Raw genomic sequence first — 16434 nt, forward strand, 5'->3', positions numbered from 1 at the left:
ACTATTGGGCTTCGTAGGTTTAAATGGACCTGGTCTCAATCAAATAAAGACGAAAGCGAATTATTATTATAATATAAACGGTGCGTTTATTCCCCATTTCGAAAACGATATCGTTTTTTGTGTGTAAGCTTCTCACATACGCCTAGGTAGGACCAATTTCGGAGTCATCGAAGGAGCCAGACTTCTAGAATTTGAATTTTTTTTTCTTTAACGGCTCAATTCATTTCTCTCTCTTTCTCCCAAAGGAAACAAAATCTTCAGATTCAAACGTTTCTTCTCCTTTTTTTTTTTTTTTTTTTTTTTTTATCTAAGAGAGATTCTCTTTGTTGTTCCATTTCGAATTCTATCAGAGAGAAAAAGAAAAAACCTAAAATTTTGAGATTATGGAGACGAAGATGACGAAACTGGTTCGGGTTGTGGCTAGGGTTAAACCCTCCACGGATCCGTCGTCAACAGGATCAATACTGATCCAAAAGCCGGTGGGTGAAGATTCTGAGACTGTTACGATTTCGTTTGGAGTTCAATTCGCTGGGTAAATTTCATTTATTCCCCCTCTCTCTGATTTGATTCTATTTGGTTGGTTACAATTTGCGAAATGAATTGCATCTGGAGGTTTCGACTACGATTTTGACACTCAATATAATCTTAACTTCTGAGTTTTCTTCGATTACTTTGTCTATATGTGTTGTTGACTTGTTTCGTTGTTGAGAATTCAGTTGCGATTTTGAGTTGGGTTTATCGGATTTTGCCATGGAACTGTTTGATTTGATCTAAAAGTTGTGTTTATATCAACTCTTGTGTGTTAATCTTCTGATTTCTTATGGAGATATGACATCATTAGACACCAAAATGTTTAACTGTGAATATATATACTTTGATTCTCAGTCTGTAGTGGATTAGCAACTGTTCAAGCCTAATTAATGAGCAAAGTCTTTTTTTTTTTTTTCTGTGTTTGTGACAGTTCGAAAGACTCGTATAAGTTGGACTACTGCTACGAAGAAAGTGAAGCTACTGATTTGATTCTCACTAAGGAGATAAAACCTCTTATCTCTAGTGTCTTTGAGGGTAGAGATGCTAATGTTATTGCCCATGGAGCAAGAAGTAGCGGAAAAACACATCTAATCCAGGTATTCAAAGGAATGATCCCTGCAAGTCTTTTTTTTTTTGTAATATCATCACTATTGTCTCTATAGATGAAGCTGTTAATTGAGTGATGTATGGTGTTTGTAGGGAAATGAGAGTGAGTTTGGTTTAGCCATCCTGACAATGTCTGAGATGCTATCCATGGCTGAGGAAAAAGGAAACTCAGTTTCCGTATCGGTTTACGAGGTTTCTCAGGAAATTGTGTATGATCTCTTAGACCAACAGAAGCGAGTGGTTACTGTACTAGAAGGTGCACAAGGGAAAATTCAACTCAAGGGACTTTCACAGGCAAGTCATATTTCGTGTTCTTGAGTTTAAAAAGGTTGAGATATGCGTTTTTTGCAGCATCCTTAATATTTCAAAATTTCTGCTTTTCACAGGTACCTGTCAAGTCTCTCTCAGAATTCCAGAACTTATATTTTGGTCTCAAGAAAACTCAGAAGCTGAGTAGTGACCCTCCAGTTAGGAGTCATAAAGGTCTGATGATACATGTTATCAGTGCCAATGCAGACTCTCATGGGAGGATGAACTTTCTTGATATGGCAGGTTGAGTATTTTAATGTCAGATTCTAATTATCTTTTCTATATATGTGATAATTTTGTGTCAGCATGTGATAGGAGTTGTCTTTCTCTAACAGGATATGAGGACTCCAGGAAGCAAAACAGTGCTCTAGGTCCTCTAGAGATTGCCAGGATAAATAAGTCGATTTATGCATTACAGAATGTCATGTATGCGCTCAATGCCAATGAATCTCATGTACCATATCGGGAGAGCAAACTCACTCGCATGTTGAAGGATTGTTTACAAGGATGCAACAGAACATTGCTGATCACTTGTTTGGTAGATACTGTTGCTTGCTTTTGAGCTATTTATTTTAAGTTTATGATTAACTGAATGTAACTGCAGCGATGCTAACCTTTTTTTATTGTTTCAGCCCCGGGAATTTAGCCAAGACTCCTTTTACATGCTAAACTTAGCATCACGGATCTGTCAAGGCGGTAACCGAGCCATGAATAATACTACTAAGAAGAAGATCAACGGTCTTGAAAAATCTGTTTCACTATCCTCTGCTGCTCAAAGGAGACAGACACCTTTGACTGTGTCTGCTACTAATAGAAAACAGACAGTACTAAGGGGAAATGTGACAGAGAGAAAGACTAAAATCAACACTGCTGCTTCTGCACTTAAAGCAAGGTAAATCTTTCAGAACCAGATTTGTATCAACTTTAAGCCTTGATATCCTTGGTATACCTTCATCTGTTTGTTTAAGCTAGGTAAATGATGATTCTTTTTTTGCAATGATTGAAGGAAACTGTTTGGTGAAGCGAATGATTCGGCGAGATGTAAAACTAGCTCGAAGAAGGTAATTCAACTTTCGCTTTTATCCTTGTGAATTCAGAAATAGTTTAGTTAAGACTTTTTTTGGATTTTGTAGATGGAAGGCAAAGCAAAGATGACACTTAAAAAGGTAGAGCATCTTCATTCTGGATATTAGAGTAATGCTTTTCGGTTTATTCTTTCACCTCGAATGACTCTTGTGTCTATGTTAATGCAGGAAATCTCCACCTCGAAGGTTATCTTGAGCGTTCAAGCCTCCTCATCAAAAGAAGTAAGTATCTGCGAGATTGAACTAATAGGAGCTGCATGGCTATATATTACTAAGGCTTTACTTACAAACACTCTTTTTCTATATTGTAGGAAGTCTGTTCATATTTTACTGTTACAGATTCTCAATCTTCTTTGGTTGAAGAGGTAATAATTTCTATTAACGTCAATATGAAAATTTGGAAGGCATTACTTACATTCAGTGGATCACGGTTGGCTTTGACTTCTTTGCAGAATTCTCTGGCTTACTCATGTTCAGCAGTAGCCATGGAACCGGTAAATTCTCCTTTTGCAACTTCTCTGCATCTCACACTGATGCCAAAACAAATTATAGAATCGGAGCTGTTTCCTTTCTTGAAATTCAGTTTGGTCAGAATATCTAATATTTACTTCTTTTCATTTCTAGAGCTATTCAACAAGCGTCTCTTTAAGCTCTGAAGTTGTTGATACTACAGATAAGGTAATTTGTATAGGTATTATGTTTTGTTTCAACATCTGGGTATCAATAGTACCGACAGTTTATCCCATTGATCTTTAGGAGACACCCCGGAAACATGAGGAAAAGGTTTCAGGAGCCACTCAATGTGATGATGCTGTTGCAGACAAAGGTGAGACAGACAGGAAAGTTGATAAAGAAGAGTCTGGTTTAAAGGAGAAGTTAACTTATTTATTTTTTTCGTATGGCAGTACAAATAGTAGAGTCAGGGGTAGAGAGAGATGACAACAATTCAGTCACTGGAGAAGATCTCCCTCTGGTGGTTAATGAAGGTAGGTTGTGAGTCGTGTGACATTAATCTAAGAAAGTAATATAATGAAACCTTTTGCTCAATTTCTGGTCTTTCTCTATATGGTAGGTGAAAACCTGGACAAAGAAAACAACAGTTTGCTAGGCAACGAAACTGCATCACCACCGCTTAGCATCCGACTTCAAAATCTGTCAAACAATTTGAAGTCGATATGCAAAATTTCAAACCAACTATCAGTACCTGAGAAATATCAAACTCCCTTCACTGAATCTCAAGCAGAAGAAGCATTAGAGCACAGTGATATTACTGCTGAAGCTGTTGTCAGTCTAGAGCTAAGAACGCCTGAGAAATCTATGCCTTCCAACGTTGACTGCACTCCTTGGAAGACATATAGCGCACACAGCTCTAAACTAAAGGTAAAAAGAGTTCACAAGTTTAATTAAGATTGACTTTTCATTGAAATTAACATAAACCTTACAACTGACATAATGCATCTTTTGTTTCTGTACAGAACTCTGCTGTTGGAGATTACCTGAAGTTCATAAACACAGCTGGAAAGTAAGTGTTTTTTTTCTTTTTTAAATTTTTTCCTTAAGGTAAACACATAATACACATGAATAAACTCTCTTTTTGAGTATTAGAAGCTTTTCAAATCTTGATATAATGTCTTCGGGTATAATCAGTTGAATTTACAAGTATGGTTGGGTCATTATTAATTAGAAATCCTGTCTATATTGGTTATAAAGAACTGAAACTAAATTAGGCTTTTCTCTTCTCTTGTGTATTTACAGGGAAGATCTAAAGAAGTTAAAGGTGAGATGACTAGCTTAATCAGAATTTTCAAATATTTAACTGCTTGTTTATAGTTTAGGACCTAACTTGTTTGTGGCCTATATTGATGACAGGGTATTGGCGAGAAAAGAGCAACTTACATAGTTGAGCTCCGCGATGAATCTCCATTTCACACGGTCAGTGCCACAGTGTTTTTCAAATGAGAAGTTGCATCCCTATCACAATGAAGCAACAATAAACTGTTATATGACTTAAAAATAACATACCTTTTAGTGATATGTATTATCGAACATGTCTTTAAATTCAGTTTTGGTTTGTTTGTATGCGTTTTGTATTTTCTATTGCAGCTTGATGATTTGCAAGGCATCGGACTTTCAGCAAAACAGGTTAGCTTATCATCATTGGACTCCTTCAATTTCTCTTTTTTTTCCCCCTTTGAGTCAGAAGTTGGTGACCAAATCTTTCAAAATCTCCTCTAAATATCCTAAACCCAAAGTCAACCTTTAAAACAAAAATCAAACAAGAGACATCAGCAAAACTGTTTCGATCATGCAAAATATCACAGTTTTCTTTTTTTAATCCACAATTCCATTTCACACTAACACAAACTCTGTTTAATTGTGTAATGCTTGGACTTTTGCATTGACAGGTTAAGGGACTGCTTAAAAAAGAGATTGGGGATATTTTCGATTAGTCGAAGGATCTGAAGATATTTATGATGATGGTTTCAAGAGATTACGAGGCAACACGACGTTGCTCCTACTGAGATCGAAGTTCTATATACTAGGCCAAAGTTGTTGAATGTGTAATTTGTGGTGTCAAATACTTAAATTAAGTTTTTAATCGTGACTTACTACTGTTGAAAGATTTGCGTATGTATGAAGAGTGAACAACCGTTTCATTGTTTTAGTGGTGAAAAAAAACTTTCAATCTGTATGCCTCACTCTCTCACCCCACTTAGTAATTATTTAGACAAAAAATAACTTTTACCCGATCGAGACATAAAAGACACAAAAGCAGTACTAAAACAACTTCAAAAGTAGATACACTTATACATGTACCATGGGAGTTTTCTAAACCAGACAATGAATACAAACCATTCAATTATCTTTGTTATCATCGGAGAAGTAAATCTCAAAAGACCGAGGAAGAAGCACAGGCAACAAGAAACCAAACAGATTGTAAAACCACATCACCGTGTTAACCGACGCAATGGCTCTTCCTCCGTATACTCTCACCGAACCACCGGGACGCTGAGTGTCCGAGAATTCTGCTTTAACCCAATCCAAAAGCGGGTAAAGGCGACGAGTGTTGTAGAAGACAGGTACAAGACTAGCAACTGGAGTTGAAAACTTCTCGGAGAAACCTATAGGTTCTGTGAAAACTTGACCTGAGAGGAGGAATAGATGCGGTGCGACGGCTCCAACGCCGTGAATGTCTCCACGGTATATTCCATCTCCGACGTAGCAGATAGGGAAGAGTAGACCTAAGAGAGAGTTTGATTTATTCATAAGGCAAAAAAAAAAAAGAACAGTTACAAAAAAAAAAAAAAGAAAAAGAAATCAGATGAGTAACCTATGATTGCAGTGGCGAGGAAGTAAGCTCGAAAGAGTTTGCTTTTAGGTGCGAGTCTCTTCTTCTGCTCTGTTTGCTTGCGAGGAAAGGCAAATCTAGCCATGACCACAAACAAGTAGATAGTACACAATATTACAAACGCTATGTCTTCGATTCCGACGAGTCCTTTTGCGGCTAGAAAAATCATGAGGGCGAGAAACACAAGCTGTCTTTTGCGGCTGATGATGAGACCTTGTTTTTGTGGCGGTAGCGGTGGAGAAGGTTTAGAGTCGGTGAGATCATGCTGCTCTCGTATCTCTTCTGACATTGGAGAAGTTTTTTTTTTTGATTCAAAAAAGTTGTTTAGAAGCAACGTTGAAAAAGAAATGGGAGAGAGTTTTTTTTTTTTGGTTTGGTGAGGTAAGATAAGAGTATATAGATATGGAGTGGTTAACCTTCTCTGTCTTCTTATCTATTTCTGGTCCTTACAATTTATTAAAAATGAGAAAGGAAAAAAAAAAAAAAAAGTTGGAGAGATTAGTATTAAGAATGTCCATATCTGTAATGGAAGATTTGATTTGACTCAAATCTCTCCTCTGCTTTATTTACAATTACTGCACATATATCTTCTTCCCTTTCTTGTGTATTACTCTGTGTATAAATTGTATCCTTATACTCAATAACAAATTATCAGTTTCTGCAAGATTATAATTAGTGTTAGGTGTTTTACTTGAAATCTCATGTTTTAGAATATCTTGCGACCAGAAAAAAAAAAGGTTAAAAACAAATTACAAGACTAATTTTGGAGACGAATAGTAAACACACCCTTAATTGCCAAAATGACAGTAAGTGTTCTTGTCTGAAACTGTCCTTATTTAATTGTTTTACTCCCTAAAAATGTTTCTTTACAACAAAATTGGGAGACTGACATATCTCATGATACAAATCACAATAAGCAATCTTTGAGGTTTGGTACTTTTTCTTTTCTTCACAGTGCTATTTAATCTAATCTATTAGACTGCTATCTCCGGTGAAGATAGAGATCAAATCAAGTGAGACACTCTTGTGCTTCTCCACAAAAAGCTTCAAAAACTTCAGCTTAGGACTCGTCAAAACAGTCGAGATCGCAGGTACTTCATCGATCAGCCCTTTCGTAACAAGAACTCTGATTACATTACACCTAGGGAAAATGAACTTCTCCAAGCTAAATCCAAGTACAATAGGTGTTGAAGCCACAACTTTCAAAGACCAACCCATCGTCTTCACAAGAAACTCAGTCTTCTTCTTAACCGAATCCGCAGCTAAGCCAACGCACTGAGGATGTCGCTTTATGATCAACGCAAACTCATCTTTCGTGAATCCTAGCTCAAGAAAAGTCTCGACTGACTTCACTATCTTCTCCTCTGAAGTGCCTACGCATTCAGGGTACCTCTTAACCATTAAGCGTACCTCTTCTTCCGTTAGACCAACACGTTTCAAGGTCTCAAACGTTTGAATTATCTTCTTCTCAGAGTATTTCAACGAGAAAGGCCATTTCTTGAAAACTGCCCAAACTTCATTCACACTAAGTCCTAACTTCTTATAAGCATTCACTTTCTGATCTATCGTTCTATCACTAAGCTCATAGAAAACATACAAAGCATTCACAAACTTTGGACTAGCTGGATCAAAGCCTAACTCAACGATCTTCTTAACCGAGTCTTCAAATCTTTCTTTACCACAAACCGGTTTAGCTCTAGAGATCAACAAGTTTAACAACAGTCTCTGAGGCACTCCCATTTCTCTCAAAACCGATACGTTTCGAGTTCGATTCGTCTGCTTGGAAGAACAAGAACAATAAGAAGAAGAAGTGTGATCTTGATCTTGTAAGATCTCTTTGACATAATCATAGTAATGACTAATCCACTTACCTCCACTCTTCCCCAAGATTTTAGGAACTTTGGAAACAATCTCAGTAAGCTCAGAGCTTGAGGCTCCGTTAAGCTTCAAGAAATGAAGCTTAGCACGAAGAGACTTCTCAGGGTTCTCGACAAGGAAACGTGGGTAAGTAGCAATGATACTCGAGATTTGAGAGTTTGTGAATCCGTAGCTTCTTAGAAGTTTCAGGACTGAATCTGGGTTACCTCTTTTATCGAAACTGGCTTTCATTGAGATTGATTCGGCGAGTTTTGTAGTTAGCCCTAAGGAGTCGATAAGGTAAGAGACTGTGAAAGTCTTCTTTTTTCTTTCATCTTCAAGACTCGGATCTGTGGTTGCGGTGGTGGTAGCGATAGCAGAAGAAGAGAAGGGTTGAGTAAAAGGAACAGCTTTTATCAAAGAGCGCCATTGAGTCCTTCTCCCTCGTTGGAGTATTAATGAAAACATGAGCCACCACCAAATGCGAAACAAAGGCCTTTCACTCTCGTCGTCGTCCGTTTAACAGAGCAAGACGACGACGGCTGAGAAAGAAAAAAAAAAGGAGAAGTTATGATTTTAGGGTTTAGATTTAATTAATAAAAATCACAAAACAAATTTAACAATTTATATTTTTGCTGTCAAAATTTGTTTTTTTAGCAATTTGTTCATTTAAAAAAAAAATTATAAATTTTCATAGATGTTATCGAAACAATTTTTAATTTGTTTAGTTTTTTTTTTAACCGAAACAATTTTTAATTGAAATCTCCCAAATGACCAAATCTTACACACGATGGGTTCGTTTTTTACTTTTTTTTCCACCGATGTTGGTTAAACCTTCAGATGCAAATGCAATGTGATCTGTAAACCATCAGTAGAATCATATTCATCACCGAAAAGACCAGTTTTGCTATTTTTCATAACTTCCTACAAAATCTCAAGTCATTTCAATGTTCACAACATAATAAATTAATAATTAATAAACAATCATTTACTTTTCTCGTTATTTAAATTTGTAAAATCCAAAGTGTAATGGCATTGAGAGAATCTAATGACTATGTTAAAGACATATTACAAGTTCATAAAGTTGATGACACAAAATCGCTTTAAAAACCATGGTCCAAATACTACAACTCCAAAACCAAACACTACAACATAATCATACAAATACCACAAAGGCAGCATCCTTGCTGATTATTATCAACACCACAACCACAAGCGCAAATTATTACCATACTTCAAAACCCACAAGGCTTTTATCTCCTTAATGAAAAAAAATAATTAGCTAATTAACCAAAATCTGGAGTTTTTGATTAATTAAACTAATTAACCTTAATAAAACTAAAAAAAAAAAAAACACTCAAACAACAAACCCGTTACCATTGCCATTGCCATTGCTCAGCTCCTCACTCAATAAAAACTCTTTGCTCTTCTCAAGCTTCTCCATAACCGAAGCTTCAAGAGTAATCTCCACATCAATACTTATACCACCAGCTTTCCCTTGGTACAAATACATCATCCCATTAAACCGGTTATTCGAACCACTCCTAACCGTTTCCGGTTTTCCCCAACCGAAATCAACTTCGTAAACCTTAAACCTCGGCGAGCTCCCCACTGCCACGCAGTTCACTCCGGCATCTTTGAACTGAAATATCTTCGGCGATTTCTCCCACTCGTCGTTACGCGCGTCTATCGCACTCGCGTCGTGTGCCACGACAGCCTTTTGGATCACCGATGCTCCAAACTCCGGCCCGTGCGCCGCCAGTAGCCCCGCCGCGGTTCCGGTGAAGATCGCCTGGATCAAGTTTCCGAAGTATTCTTCCGGCATCGGAGGATCGACACGGCGGCGACAGTCGGCGAAGACGGTGAAGACCGTTATCTCCTCGGGTTTGAGCCCACGCGCTAAGGTGACGTGGCGCCAGATGTGGGAAGTGAGTGACTGGAACGTTGAGAATGGTTTTGAACCGTCGGATGGGGTTACCGAATTGGCTCTTGACTTGATCGTGTGGACAGCAGAGTCCGAGAACCTGAAGATCTTCTCCACCAGCTTCGCCGGTTCCGCCGCGGGAGTGGCCGCGTCGTCGCCGTTGGAGGTTGCGTTGGGGTCCTTTGGAGCAGTGAGGTCGAGCTTCACGCGCGTGTCACGCGCTTTGGCTCGGTCGAGGAAAGGTTGTGTTGAGATGGATTGGGCTCCACGACAGATCTCGGCCCATGAGCTCATGAAGTGCCATGTGGCAGTACCGTCTAAAACTGCGTGGTTAAAAGCTAGGCCCATCGCAAGTCCATCTTTAAGCTTAGTCACCTGTTGAACAAAACCAAATAATTTTGTCGAGACATGAGCCAATATGAATCTTTTTAATTTTTGAATCGAAGTATATGATTGGTCACTAGACGATAGCTTCGAGACCAGATTAGAGGAAAAAAACATTGACTATCTCAACGACCACACCTGTTAAAAGAGCTTAAACATTGAATGCACATTTAATGCGTAACTTTTTATATTTGGTTGTAATGAAAGTATCGTATACATGTAAGTTACGTGTGTATTATACGTATGAATACGTTGTGTTATAAATCTTTCAACAGCAAACATAATAATAAGTATGTTTTACTAAGAGTGACATTACGAGTAGGTTATATCAACGTGGAACGATTGATGAAAAGAAAATGAAATGTGAAACGTATCTTAGTAGTTGAGATGAATTGGGGATAAATCGAGTAATCGACGACATCTATATTTATTTTCGATTTCGATTGATAATGACAATTAAATTCTCCAATGTGTACTAATAGATATTACCTTACTTAGTACTCTCATCTATTAAATAATTTTTGTACCTAAGTGCATGGCATAGTGATTTTTGTCCGGCAACTCACCCAGTTAACAACATCCATATAATGTGGGTCATTGAATGTTGTATTTAATGGTTGTGTCAGTTATTATGTTTTTTTTTTTTTTTTCATAAAAACTACACAAACAGTCAAAACATTTGAAAAAAGAGCTTCTCAAACCATTGACTACAAATAATGTGTAAAGCTTCACAGAGATGAACATCCACAATTTGCACATACACATATTTCTTCACATACAATAATTATGTGAAGCTCAAAATTGTTAAGCCGTGTAGAGTTTTTTTTTTTTACCACTTGTTAGTATACACTCTATGAATCTATAAAGAAGAGCTAATAAATGTGAATAATTTTCTTATCTAACTTGTGTGAATCAAAATTAAAGTCAACATTTTGCGTGCTATATTACTTTTTTTTTTAATCTTGGTGGAAGGATGGGTGCACACTTATGAAGTTATGAGCAATTTTTATTTTTGCTTTTCTTTCTAGCTAATTATCACGTGATGTTACTCCTTAAACGTTAATAATATATATTTATTGACGGATTGTTCAATAAATATTTATTAAAAAAACTTATAGTATCACATAACATGCAGAAAGTAAACATACATAATAACATAGAGATGATTACGTAATTCAGATGTTTGTATGATGATTCAGATGTTGTACTAGCTAGCAATCTAGTTGTGTTTTCTTTCATCACTTCTACTGAATATCTAATTCTAAATTATTTCGCGTGAAAATAAGGATATGTAACACAAAAATACGAACGTGGACGCAGACTAATAAATAAAATGATGTATTAATATTTAAAGAATTATACCTGCACTGCAAGGAGAGGTCTGCTAAGTCCTTCCAAGTTCAAGATCGCATTGTAAGGAACCAAGTCCTTGAACATAGCCGTTCCGTCCTCAGCCGTCAGATCATCGATTGTGACTTCATCAGCATGAGCTACCGAGAACTCTACGCCGTTGATCTCTGTATCGTCGGCGTCGTACTCAACACGGAAGACTCCTTCGTCGTCCTTGGCTAGCTTACCGGCGAGTTGATAGAAGTCTTCAAGAACCAAACCCAAACCATCTTTGAGCTTCTCCACGACGTCGTTTGTGAAAGTAGGTTCTTCAAGATCTAGAAGGTTCTCGAACTTGTAGAGGAGAAACTTCTGGTTGTAGTAGAAAGCAAGGTAAGGAAGATCAAATGTGGTGAGGAGGAATTGTTTCTTCCCTAGTACTGGCTTTGTTGGTTTCACATGTGTTTTGCTCATTATCTTTATCTTCATGGTTGAAAGAAAGATTTTAAGTTAGCCTTGGATCAATGTGTGTGTGTCTGTTTTTTTTTTGGTGATGATCACAAGAAAAGTAGGATTTTTTGTTTTCTTTTGGTTTGAGGCTAGAGTGATGAAGAAAGAACTGAAAGGCTGTGTTTTATAGCTGGAGATATGCTGCATTGTGTAGTTGGGTTAGGCATTTAAGGTTTCCTGGAAGTAGTTGTGATTCAATTAATGACTCAGTTAAACCCTACTTCCGTAAATCTGTTTGCATGAATTCTTAAGTTTGAGTTATGATTTAGTATTAGAGGTTGAGAATTGAGATACAAAAGTAATGATGCTACAGGTGTAGGACACTATAATTTCTATAAATGCCGATAAAGATGGTAACAAAAATTCAAACCAGAGCAAACTAATTAATTGAATAATTATGGATCGTACCTGGATTAACAAAAACCCTAGACTTTTAATTATGTCCATGACCTGATGACCTTCACCTTCATTTTAATAGATTTTTATAAAATAAAAACTTTAATTCAGATGTTTTATCGACTGCCATTTAGTTAACCTGATTTTAATCGCTTCTTTTGGAAAAGTAATATCGTTACCAAATGTTTCATTAAATTTATAAGAAGATACACCAGATCTGACAACCGTTATCATGTTAATAATGTGTGGTTTAATTTGGTAACGAAACAAAATTAAAAAAAATTCCAATTTTTAAAAGGATTAGGTGAAGTTGCTGGGTTTTCTTAAATGATTTCCTCTTAACCTTCTCAGCCTCTATAGTCTATATGAATGTATTTATATTTATATGGAAAAAGAATATACTTTATTGGATTTTGAAGGACTTTACTTGCCATATTTAGTTAGTTGGTAAGTGTAACTATGGAAGTTGGACAGCGACTTCTCCGGCTAATAAACTCTTATGGTTTCTACTGATTGTATGTATTGTAATTGTATCTATCCGATGCAAGAATACGTCGCTTTAGAGAATTCAATAACAGTTGAGCCCCGAAAAAAAATGTAATAACATCCGACCAATTAAAATTTAAGAAGACAATGATAACAATTAACAAGTGTGACGTGTTGTGTCTTACAAAAACAAGGAGTTTAGTATCCGACACTCGATCGACTGTGTAACACTGTAAAGTATTTGTTAGTTTGGTTGTGACGATGAGCAAATTAGTATTGATCAGAAACCGAACTGGATTAAAAAGTTGTGTTGGTGTAAATCAATTTATTTAGTTTGCAAAAATTTGATTGATCTTATTGTTGGTTAGAAAGATGGACTCAAGTTTATTCTGTATTTGGTATCCAGTGGTTTGCTGGTAGAACCATAAGAATTGTTGTCGCTACGGACATATCGACAAGAGTTTTGTAGCACAAGAGAAATGATTATGAAGAAGATGTTGCTATTGCATTTGGATGATACGGTGAAAGATGACAACGGTTATTTCGTATTCACATGGCATGGACCACCATAGCTGTTTGCCGCTATGTTGCAGAGGCTTGGCCGGTAAATTTCAATAGAAATTTTACTTCAGAATTTGTCATGTCAAAATACAGTCCAATTCTAATTATATTATATTATATATATATATATATATAGTATTCCCCTGTCTCATACTCATAAAGATTGATGTTTTGAGATATTTTTTGTCCCACAAAGATTGATGTTTTGTAAATTTCAAGAAGTAATTATTGAAAATATTTAAAATTTTGAATTGTTATTGATTTAAAATTAAATAATATCTCTTTAGTCAAAGAAAAAAATATATTTAAACTTAGTAATCATTGTTTTCTTAAAATATGTAAAATCTTCTAAACATCTATCTTTATAAGTACTAATTACCCCATATAACGTCATGTCTAACTCACCATCATCATCAATGAAGTTGCATAGAAGAACCAATTCGCCTAAGATATTGAACATAAAAATATCGCTACTACTAAGACATTTCGTTTAAGTTTTTTAAATACAAAGAAATATCTTAAAATACTAACAGAAATAAAAGTTTTAGTTACAAAAGTACTAATTTGAAAAATACTCTAAAATATCACAAAATTTATGTCTATGGAGGATCTTCACATGCATCCACTTACAAAGCTAAGCGCTTGCGTTTACACAAAAGTCTTAACTTTTTAAAAAGAGCCTTGCTCATTGCACCGACGTTTAGGTAACTAAAATTCACATGTATCTTTAATTTCTAGCTAAAAAAGGTCACTAGATGTTCTTGATTGTATATAGAAATTGAAATTCACAATTACTACCCAACCAACAATCTACAACACAAAATATTACATGTTATCTGATCCACACGAGCGTATGGGCCATTAAAGATGCAGCTGGTCTCTTTAAAGTCGATGGAAAATAATACAAATAGATGGGGGACACTTGCTGCGAAGAAAGACAGAAGGAGGAACCAATGATAGAAGTCCCCATCTCTTACGATAACTTTTGATTTGGATAAAGTAATTGAAGAATACATTTTCGTCTGGAATTTACCTAGATTATTCATTTTTTAATGGCTTAATAAAAATAAATAAACAGTTCGATTGGGTAAAATGATTGTGTAACCGTTGAAACCAAGTTCCTGATCACGATGAAGAGTTCAGATTTTTTTAAGTGAAGAGTGAAGACTTCACACGGTTCTGAAATGATGTTGGCGTTATTAGCACCAGCTCTATCAGTAAATTTGTACCAAACGTCACAAGAGACCCGGTGGTTCATGTCTCTAAAATAGCCCATTCCGAATGTATGGCCCGATACTTTTAAAGTTGGCCGGCAATAATATTGTATACGCGTAGTAGACAATAGATTGAACGTGTTGGCTTATATCTTCCCGGCTAAAATATTTTTCTCATAAGCATATTTCTAGACAACTAATCTTTTTGCATTCTGTTAAGTCAATATACAAATTAGTTAAAAAATGTATATAATACAGCACTTGCATGTTTATGTTATTTTTTTTGTGCAAAATAGTGGGGACAAAAACGTAAAACAACGAAGAGAAATGGTCCGAATGTTCTTGATATATCGTCATAATATCAATGGTCCTAAAAACACTTATTATTGGTCTCCAAGTGTTATCTTTTGGTTCGAGCAAAGTTCCAATCTCACCATTTAGAAAAAAATGTCGTCCCGTGGCCAAGAAGTGGAGGTGACGATTTTGTCGGCGAGAGATACCAAGAACGTGAACTGGCGCAACGGACCAAACAAGCCATACGCCGTCGTATGGGTCGATCCGAAATACAAATCCTCCACAAGAGTCGATGAAGATGGCGACACGTGTCCAACGTGGAACGAGACATTTGTCATCCCTTTGCCTCCGCACGAAGACGATTACGACAAGGTCTACATCGACATCGTGCACGCAGGACGTGAAGAGAACACAAAACCTCTCATCGGCTCCGCTCATCTCAGCCTCCATGATGTCATTGGTTTGGACGTCCCCGTCGTGAAAACCCTCGAGCTCAAACGTCCATCTGGCCGACCTCACGGCAAACTCGACGTCACAGTCACCGTTAGAGAGCCTCCGTATCATCCGGCTCCAGGATCTTACCACGCGCCGCCTCCAGCTTACAGTGAGCCATACGTGCCGCCGCCACCTTACGGTCATACTCACGCGCCGTCACAAACTGGTTACAGTGAGCCACCTGTTTACGGTGAGTCGTATGCGCCTGCGAGGTATGGTGACGCTGCGTACGGACAGTCGGGATATGGAAACGCGCCGGAGAAGGGGAGCAAGTTCGGTGGGATGGGGACGGGACTGGCGGTTGGTGCGGTGGCCGGAGTTTTGGGTGGGGTTGCGTTAGCGGAGGGGCTGGAGGCTGTGGAAGACAACATAGCTGAAAAAGCAGCTGAGAAGGTGGAGAATGATCTGGATTCCGGAGAAGACGATTATGACGGCGGCGATGATGATGACGGAGACTTTTAATATGATCGTAATGTAATCTTTAATAATAAATAAAGTCCTCAATGTACTTTGTTACAAAAACAAATAAAAATGGGCTAATTACTTCAATTGAAGCATTATCACAAGTGTTGTAGCTAGCAAAAATGTGGCGACAATTCTTATGTTTTTGGCTCTGAAGGATCCAGAATGCTCGGTAGACCTAGGCAGGGTTGATGATTCGATCTCTTGGGGTTGTTAAAAAGATATCCCAAAGATATGATAGCTTAGAGTGTCTACAGCCACAATGAAAATATCAATGTTCTAGTCGTGGAATTGATCTCAAGAACACACACAACCACGGATTAGAACTCCGGCCCATTAAGAATTGTACCTTCAGCTAATGAATAGAGGCCGAAGACTAACCCAACTAAGCCCATTCACCTAAATTTATCGTAGATTTACAGATTTTTAGAATAACGAACAAGAACATCGACCCAACACTCTCAGTGTCTCACAACAAACCGAATCGTCATATATTGGCAATTTGGCATGGCGCCCCATTAGATATGTCTGAGAAAGAGAACAACCACCACTTATTAGGTTTATGGCGGATAATAATAATTCACATAGTATCATCATCTTGGCAAGCTTTTGGAAGATTAAGTTTTTAGATATAACAAAAAG

The 16434-nt window shown here is 37.1% G+C and overlaps 5 protein-coding genes across 6 annotated transcripts; 2 read left to right on the forward strand and 3 right to left on the reverse strand.

Moving 5' to 3' along the window:
- The first annotated feature begins 106 nt into the window (after positions 1-106).
- LOC104736403 (kinesin-like protein KIN-10C) lies at positions 107-5223 on the forward strand. Its single transcript, XM_010456373.3, has 20 exons — positions 107-532; positions 962-1127; positions 1231-1431; positions 1524-1689; positions 1782-1984; positions 2079-2338; positions 2453-2507; positions 2580-2612; positions 2700-2753; positions 2843-2896; positions 2984-3025; positions 3156-3209; positions 3288-3357; positions 3437-3517; positions 3604-3911; positions 4007-4053; positions 4287-4308; positions 4401-4463; positions 4635-4673; positions 4937-5223. The coding sequence occupies exons 1-20, from the start codon at positions 384-386 to the stop codon at positions 4979-4981; spliced, it is 2112 nt and encodes a 703-aa protein (XP_010454675.1). The 5' UTR covers positions 107-383; the 3' UTR covers positions 4982-5223.
- Positions 5224-5254: 31 nt separating this feature from the next.
- LOC104736404 (uncharacterized) lies at positions 5255-6426 on the reverse strand. The gene is made up of 2 exons (XM_010456374.3): positions 5863-6426; positions 5255-5773 (listed from the first exon to the last, which is right to left on the reverse strand). Exons 1-2 carry the CDS (start codon positions 6167-6169, stop codon positions 5388-5390), a joined length of 693 nt encoding a protein of 230 aa, XP_010454676.2. The 5' UTR covers positions 6170-6426; the 3' UTR covers positions 5255-5387.
- A 270-nt stretch (positions 6427-6696) lies between these two features.
- On the reverse strand, positions 6697-8595 carry LOC104736405 (uncharacterized). 2 transcript variants are annotated; one of them, XM_010456376.3, is made up of 2 exons: positions 8545-8595; positions 6697-8279 (listed from the first exon to the last, which is right to left on the reverse strand). In XM_010456376.3, the coding sequence occupies exon 2, from the start codon at positions 8203-8205 to the stop codon at positions 6847-6849; it is 1359 nt and encodes a 452-aa protein (XP_010454678.1). In that variant the 5' UTR covers positions 8206-8279; positions 8545-8595; the 3' UTR covers positions 6697-6846. The 2 variants fall into 2 exon arrangements, with proteins under 2 accessions (XP_010454678.1, XP_087337347.1); XM_087481221.1 differs by lacking the exon at positions 8545-8595 and having other exon boundaries at positions 6697-7656; positions 7752-8332.
- A 226-nt stretch (positions 8596-8821) lies between these two features.
- On the reverse strand, positions 8822-12331 carry LOC104736406 (BAHD acyltransferase DCR). Its single transcript, XM_010456378.3, has 2 exons — positions 11408-12331; positions 8822-10036 (listed from the first exon to the last, which is right to left on the reverse strand). Exons 1-2 carry the CDS (start codon positions 11861-11863, stop codon positions 9095-9097), a joined length of 1398 nt encoding a protein of 465 aa, XP_010454680.1. The 5' UTR covers positions 11864-12331; the 3' UTR covers positions 8822-9094.
- A 2401-nt stretch (positions 12332-14732) lies between these two features.
- LOC104736407 (uncharacterized) lies at positions 14733-15879 on the forward strand. Its single transcript, XM_010456379.3, has one exon. The coding sequence runs from the start codon at positions 14989-14991 to the stop codon at positions 15790-15792; it is 804 nt and encodes a 267-aa protein (XP_010454681.1). The 5' UTR covers positions 14733-14988; the 3' UTR covers positions 15793-15879.
- Positions 15880-16434: the final 555 nt, after the last annotated feature.

This window comes from Camelina sativa, chromosome 13 (assembly GCF_030686135.1).
Source record: "Camelina sativa cultivar CO46 ecotype springtype chromosome 13, ASM3068613v1".
In the NCBI taxonomy this organism is placed as follows: Eukaryota; Viridiplantae; Streptophyta; class Magnoliopsida; order Brassicales; family Brassicaceae; genus Camelina; species Camelina sativa.

Excerpts from the sequence above, each read along its gene's own strand:
- LOC104736403 (XM_010456373.3), top strand. The coding sequence starts at position 384 with ATGGAGACGAAGATGACGAAACTGGTTCGGGTTGTGGCTAGGGTTAAA. Across the intron at positions 1,985-2,078 it reads CATTGCTGATCACTTGTTTG|CCCCGGGAATTTAGCCAAGA; the intron begins GTAGATACTGTT and ends TTATTGTTTCAG. Across the intron at positions 4,309-4,400 it reads AAGATCTAAAGAAGTTAAAG|GGTATTGGCGAGAAAAGAGC; the intron begins GTGAGATGACTA and ends TATTGATGACAG.
- LOC104736404 (XM_010456374.3), bottom strand. The coding sequence starts at position 6,169 with ATGTCAGAAGAGATACGAGAGCAGCATGATCTCACCGACTCTAAACCT. Across the intron at positions 5,774-5,862 it reads CCTCGCCACTGCAATCATAG|GTCTACTCTTCCCTATCTGC; the intron begins GTTACTCATCTG and ends ACTCTCTCTTAG.
- LOC104736405 (XM_010456376.3), bottom strand. The coding sequence starts at position 8,205 with ATGTTTTCATTAATACTCCAACGAGGGAGAAGGACTCAATGGCGCTCT.
- LOC104736406 (XM_010456378.3), bottom strand. The coding sequence starts at position 11,863 with ATGAAGATAAAGATAATGAGCAAAACACATGTGAAACCAACAAAGCCA. Across the intron at positions 10,037-11,407 it reads GACCTCTCCTTGCAGTGCAG|GTGACTAAGCTTAAAGATGG; the intron begins GTATAATTCTTT and ends TTTGTTCAACAG.
- LOC104736407 (XM_010456379.3), top strand. The coding sequence starts at position 14,989 with ATGTCGTCCCGTGGCCAAGAAGTGGAGGTGACGATTTTGTCGGCGAGA.